This window comes from Priapulus caudatus, unplaced genomic scaffold (genome assembly GCF_000485595.1).
Source record: "Priapulus caudatus unplaced genomic scaffold, Priapulus_caudatus-5.0.1 Scaffold279, whole genome shotgun sequence".
Classification (NCBI taxonomy): Eukaryota; Metazoa; Priapulida; class Priapulimorpha; order Priapulimorphida; family Priapulidae; genus Priapulus; species Priapulus caudatus.
Genome location: NW_014577340.1, coordinates 47,060 through 53,563, shown reverse-complemented (window position 1 = coordinate 53,563; position 6,504 = coordinate 47,060). Strand labels below are relative to the sequence as shown.

Sequence of the window (6,504 nt, the reverse complement as noted above, 5' to 3'; positions counted from 1 at the left end):
GAAGAATTGGCTCTGCGAGTTCACTGCACAGCCTGTCGCTGGAAATAATTATGAGGCAGTTATGACGGCACAGAGTCTAAAAGTGTCGTACGTTTTCGCACAATTGGCCAGAGCCCCCTGTCAGTCGCGCGAGGCGGTTAGGTCTTTTTAAGTGAAGCGGGCGCGGCTTTCTTCACTAAGATTTTTCTCCTTAGTGCGGCGCCGCGGCGGCGGCGATGCCGTGTGTAATTGACGGTTTGCCGACGTTTTTCCGGCAGACTGTGGAGATGCGACCTCTAGCGGAGAAAGCGCAGAGGTTTGTGAAGAGCATCGAGACTCTGACGACAAGGTAAGCGGAGAGGCACCACGATAGCGATGACACGCAACGTAATTAGCCAGCGAGCCGTGCAGCCGTGATCGCACGGTCAGTTTTGAACTGCACGGCCAAAAAATGTGTAGCACGAGGCCTAAAAATGTTGATCTAAAGCGCGTGTACATTTGTAAAAATTGGGCACTCCCAAATATCTTTTCTGGCACACCACAATACTCATTACTGGCTAATACCCTGATGACACGGTGCTGTCGAACCAGAGTGCAAGGGTCGCCAGTCGGGCAAACTCTAACGTTGTCCGTTTTTGGAAGGGTTTCCGGTCCGATTGTGCAGATTCACCGCGTAACAGCCAGTCGAGGGATCGTGCCGAAAGTGTCCTTATATGCAGGGTCTGTTCTGTATCGGTGTCACTAAGTCGCTTTGACGCGACACGGGTGCATGTCACGAGTGACGTGTGGCGTGCGTGTGTCGTGTCTGATGTGTGCACGAGTGATGTGGCAAGCATGCGTCCTGCGTGTGCGCGCAAAACGTGACCTGACACTCTCTGTGAGGCGCACCGCTGACGTGTTCTGTGTGGTCTGAGATTGACTGCGCGTGTAAAATGTGATGCCTGACATTGATGTTGTGTGAGGTGATCGTGCATGCGGCATATTGTGCATGCAATCGTGTGTCGTGCATATGTGCAATGCAGTGTGTCTGATGGCTGATGTGAGCAATTGACGGCCTGCGTGCGTGGCATGCATGGTGATCTTGCATTGATGTTTGTGGTGACGGTGGGCTGTGGTGCGTGCAATGTGCATGCTGACGTTATAGTGTGTCCCGTGTGTGCGTGCGTGCCGCTGTGTGTGTGGCGTGCATGTGATCAAGAACATTAACGTGTGCGTGTGTGCGTGCAGGCGTGTGGTGGCGTGCGTGCGTCGTGTCGTGTGCGTGCATGTGATCAGACATTGAACCTGTGCGTGTGTGTGTGGCGTGCACTGTGATCAGATCATTAATCTGTGCGTGTGTGCGTTGGCATCGGATCAACATTAACCTGTGGGCGCTGTGGTGCGTGCATGTGATCTGACATTAACCCTGTGCGGGTGCGTGCATGTGATCCCAGACATTAACTGCTGCGTGTGTGCGTGCATGTGATCTGACATTAACCTGTCGTGCGTGCGTGCATGTGATCTGAACTTAACCTGCTGCGCTGCGTGCGTGCGATTGAATCTGACCTTAAACGCTGCTGGCGTGTGTGCGTGCATGTAGCAGAGCATTAACCTGTGCGTGTGCTGCGTGCCATGCTGATCAACATTAAGCCTGTGGCGTGTGTGCGTGCCATGTGATCAGACCATTAAACTGTGCGTGATGTGGCGTGCATGTGATCAGACATTAAACTGTGCGTGTGTGCGTGCATGTGCATCAGACTATTAACCTGTGCGTGTGTGCTGTGTGTTGCGTGCATGTGATCAAACATTAACGTGGTGCGTGCGTGCGTGCATGTGATCTGACATTAACGTGTGTATGCGTGCGTGCGTGTGTGCGTGCGTGCATGTGATCTGACATTAACCTGTGGCGTGCGTGGCGTCGTTGAGCGTGTATGTGATCTGACATTAAAATGCGGCCGTGCATGGCGTGTGTGCGGTGCGTGCGTGCGCGCATGCCTGTATGGCGGTATGCGTGCATGGATCTGACATTAATGGGTGCGTGCGTGCTGTATGCGTGCGTGCGTGTGTGGCGTCGGTGCATGTGATCCTGAACATTAACACGTGTGTGCGTGGTGCATTCGTGTGCGTGGCGTGTGATCGACATTAACCTGTGCGTGCGTGCGTGCATGTATCTGACATTACCTGTGCGTGCGCTGGCGTACGGTGTGTGTATGTTGCGGCATTGATCTTGACCATGAACACCTGGGCGTGCGTGCGGGTGCGTGTGTGTGTGTGATCTGACATTAAAATGGCTCGTGCATGCGTGTGTGCGTGTGTGTGATCTTAACATTAACGTGTGGCGTGCGTGGTGGCATGCCTGTATGGCGTATGCGTGCATGTATCTGGACATTATAGTGTGGCGTAGCGTGCGCAGCGTGGCCGCTGTATGCCGTTGTCATGTTCGACCATTATATGTGTGGCCGGCTGCATGCGTCTGCGTCGTGCGTGTGTGTGATCTACATTAATGTGTGCGTGCTGTGTGTGATGCTTACATTAATGTGTGCGTGCGCTGCGCGCGTGCCTGTATGCGGCAGTGATCTGACATTATGATGTGCGTGCAATGCGCTGGCGTGCGGCCATGTGATGCTGACATTAATTCGTGCTGCGTCGCATGCGTGGCGTGGCGTGGCATGTGATCTGACATTAATGTGTGCGTGCATGCGTGCGTGCGTGCGACTGTGATCTGACATTAAATCGTGTGCGTGCCGTGCGCACGGCCTGTATGCGCTGCATGTGATCCTGACCATTAATGTGTGGCGTGCATGCGTGTGGCGGTGTGAATGACCATTAACATGCGTGCGGCATGAGTCAGTGGCATGTATCGAAGTGATCTTGACATTAACGCGTACGTGCATGTGATCTGACAGTTAATTGCCGCCGCGCAGTGCGTGGCATGTGATCTGACATTGACGTGCGTGCGTGCGTGCATGTGAATCTCTGACATTAACGCTGTGTGCGTGCGTGCGTGCGGCGTGCGGTGCATGTGATCTGACAGTTAACTGATGTGCGTGCGTGCGTGCGTCGTGCGTGTGCGTGGCGTGGCGTGCGTGCGTGCGTGCGGACTGAATGGACTCGGACATTAATCGTGTGCGTGTGTGCGTGCGTGCGTGCGTGCATCGGAGTCATCGAACAATTGAACGTGCGTGCGTGGCGGTGCGTGCATGTGATCTGGCTTAACCGTGCGTGCGTGCGGCGTGCGTGCGTGCGGTCGTGCATTGATCTCGAAATTAACGTGTGTGCGTGTGTGCGTGCTGCAGTGCGTGCATGTATCCTGACATTGACGTCCGTGGCGTGCGTGCGTGCATGTGATCTGCATAACGTGGCGTGGCGTGCGTGCGTGCGTGCGTGCAGTGTGATCTGACATCAACACGTGTGTTTGACGTCGCGTGCGTGCGTGGCGCATGGTGATCTGACATTAAGCGGTGTAATGCTGTGCGCTGAGCGTGACGGTGCATGTGAGTCTGACATTGAACGTCGTGGTGCGGTGCAATGTGATCCTGACCATTAACGTGCGTGCCGTGCGTGCATGGTGACTGACATTAAACGTGTGTGCGTGCGGCGCGGGCGGCGTGCATGTGATCTGACATTACGTGTGGCGTGCGTGCGGCGCCGTGCCGTGCATTGTGATCTGAACATAACGCTGTGTGCGTGCGTGCGTGCATGTGATCTGTACATTGACGTGCGCGTGTGCGTGCGTGCATGTGAATGCTGACATTGACGTGCGCGGTGTGCGGCGTGCGTGCGTGCATGGTATCTGACATTAACGTTGTGGTCGTGCGTGCGCGCGGCTTGCCATGTGATCGTGACATTAACGTGCGGCGGTGTTGCGTGCGCTGGCATATGATCCTGACCATTAAGCGTGCGCGGCTGGCCGTGCGTGCGTGGTGCATGTGATCCTGACATTAACAGGCCGGGCGTCGTGCGCATATGATCGGACATTACCGGGTGGCGTGCGGGCGTGCGTGCGTCAACACGCCGCCGAATTAGCCGTCCGCTGTGCGGCGTGCGCGTGCCATCGTGATGCTGCATTAACCGTGCGCGCGGTGCGTGCGTGCCTGTAATGCGCTGCACTGTGCTATCGTGACATTAATCCGCTCGCGGTGTCTATGTCCTCGCAGGTGGGATAGGCGGAGGATGCAGAATGCAAGGGAGAAGGTGGCATGGAGCCGGGCAGGCGATGTCGCTCGGCAGGTGCGCCATCGCCCCCTTCCGCGGGCCAGCAGCTCGTGGGACTCAGCCCGCCCCACCCGCAGCCACCATGAGGCGCCCACGCACCGCCGAAAACCGGCAGGTTCGACGTCAACAGGTGCACTGCAAGGTTGTGTCTGCAAGTGTGTGCGCGATACTGTCGGGGGCTGGTGGGGTGCAGGTAATGTGGGCACAGGTGGGGTGGCAGGTATGCTGTGGCAGGTGTGGTGCAGGTATGCGCACAGTGCCAGGTTGTGCCCGCGTGGCACCGGTATGTGGGTCAGGTGGGTGCATGTGATGTGGGCAGGTGGGTTGTGCAGGTGATGCGGGCAAGGTGGGGTGCAGGTATGTGGCTGGTGGGGCGCAGGTATGTAGGCGCAGGTGGGTGCAGATATGTTGGCAGGTGGGGTGCAGGTATGCTGGGCCGGTGAGGCACAGGCATGTGGGCAGGTGGCGTGCTGGTATGTGGGCAGGTGGGGGAGGCAGCGTAAATGTGGGCAAGGTGGGGCGGGCAGGTATGGGGCAGGTGGGTGCAGGAGTGGCAGGTGGGGGTGCAGGTATGTGGGCAGGTGAGGCACAGGCATGTGGGCAGTGGCGTGCTGGTAATGTGGCAGTGTGGGGCGCAGGTAATGTGGGCTAGGTGGGGCGCAGGTATGTGGGCAGGTGGGGTGCAGAGTATGTGGGCAGGTTGGGGCGCAGGTATGTGGGCAAGGTGGGGTGCAAGGTAATGTGTGGGCAGGGGGGCAGGTTATTGGGGCAGGTGGGGTGGGGCAGGTATGTGGGGCAGGTGGGGTGCAGGTTATGTGGGGGCAGGTATACAGGTGTGTGGGCAGGTATACAGGTATGTGGGCAGGTATACAGGTATGTGGGCAGGTATACAGGTATGTGGGCAGGTATACAGGTATGTGGGCAGGTATACAGGTATGTGGGCAGGTGTACAGGTATGTGGGCAAGTATACAGGTGTGTGGGCAGGTATAAAGGTGTGTGTGCAGGTATACAGGTGTGTGGGCAGGTATACAGGTATGTGGGCAGGTATACAGGTGTGTGGGCAGGTATACAGGTATGTGGGCAGGTATACAGGTGTGTGGGCAGGTGTGCGGGTGTGTGGGCAGGTATACAGGTGTGTGGGCAGGTATACAGGTGTGTGGGCATGTATACAGGTGTGTGGGTAGGTATACAGGTATGTGGGCAGGTATACAGGTATGTAGGCAGGTATACAGGTGTGTGGGCAGGTATACAGGTATGTGGGCAGGTATACAGGTGTGTGGGTAGGTATACAGGTGTGTGGGTAGGTATACAGGTATGTGGGCAGGTATACAGGTATGTGGGCAGGTATACAGGTATGTGGGCAGGTATACAGGTGTGTGGGCAGGTATACAGGTGTGTGGGCAGGTGTGCGGGTGTGTGGGCAGGTATACAGGTATGTGGGCAGGTATACAGGGGTGTGGGCAGGTGTGCGGGTACATGGGCAGCTGAGCACATGTGATGAAAACTTGCAGGTACAGTACGACCTCCTTTATCCGGCCATCCGTTATCCGGAAATCTGTATTAACTATTAACCGGCTGCGATCTCGCAGTGTATGTTCTCTGTTTTTTCATTCATTTCCACCTAAAAATCTCGCTCAAAGCTCGCTCAAAACTCGAGCGATGTACCAATGATTCTCGCGCGATGTACACATTGATTATCGTAAGAGCGCACAGCTATCACATACACAAAACAAACACACTTACCGTAAGAGCAAACGCCCATGTACATGTACATGTATAATATACGGCCATATTAAAATACGAATATTTCATGAATACGTACTCACTTGTTGATGCTGTAAAAACTACCAAGGAATAAAAGATATATATACATTGTATTTTATATGAATGAACAAAAATGTGTGTGCGTGCGTGCGTGCGTGCGTGCGTGCGTGCGTGCGTGCGTGCGTGCGTGTTGTCCGCTATGCCTCCGGACAACTTTCGTCCGTACTAGCGGACGTTAGTGAAACGTTCGTTACAGCCATTGATCTCAGCACAAAAGAAACACATAAACCGAAGTGGTAAAATTTCTGTTCTATTTTATTAGCTCATCTGACATAGTCAGATGCAGCTTGTAGAATCGCATGATCGTCCGTCCGTCCGGTCGTCCGTCCGTCCGTCCGTCCGTCCGTCTGTCAACAGTTGGGCACAAATCTTAACCGCTCGACGTACGGTCACGATATTCGGGTCGTTGGGGGGGATCGTCAAAACGAGTTGGGATGTCGAAGCTGGGGGTCAAAATGTCAAAGGTCAAGAGGTGTAAAAGAAGGGGGAACATTCACTCCTTAACT

General features: G+C 55.3%; 2 protein-coding genes across 2 annotated transcripts in view; both read left to right on the top strand.

Annotated features, from left to right (window-relative positions):
* The window catches only part of LOC106808457 (structural maintenance of chromosomes protein 5-like), a 16,109-nt gene extending 15,092 nt beyond the window's left edge, over positions 1 to 1,017 (top strand). Inside the window, exons 9-10 of the mRNA XM_014811189.1 lie at positions 258 to 328; positions 1,002 to 1,017. Coding sequence (XP_014666675.1) covers positions 258 to 328; positions 1,002 to 1,017 — 87 coding nt within the window. The remainder of the gene's footprint in view (positions 1 to 257; positions 329 to 1,001) is intronic.
* A 4,636-nt stretch (positions 1,018 to 5,653) lies between these two features.
* LOC106808456 (structural maintenance of chromosomes protein 5-like) overlaps positions 5,654 to 6,504 on the top strand; it is a 25,698-nt gene continuing 24,847 nt past the window's right edge. Inside the window, exon 1 of the mRNA XM_014811188.1 lies at positions 5,654 to 5,685. The gene's annotated coding sequence lies outside the window, so the exon portion shown is untranslated. The remainder of the gene's footprint in view (positions 5,686 to 6,504) is intronic.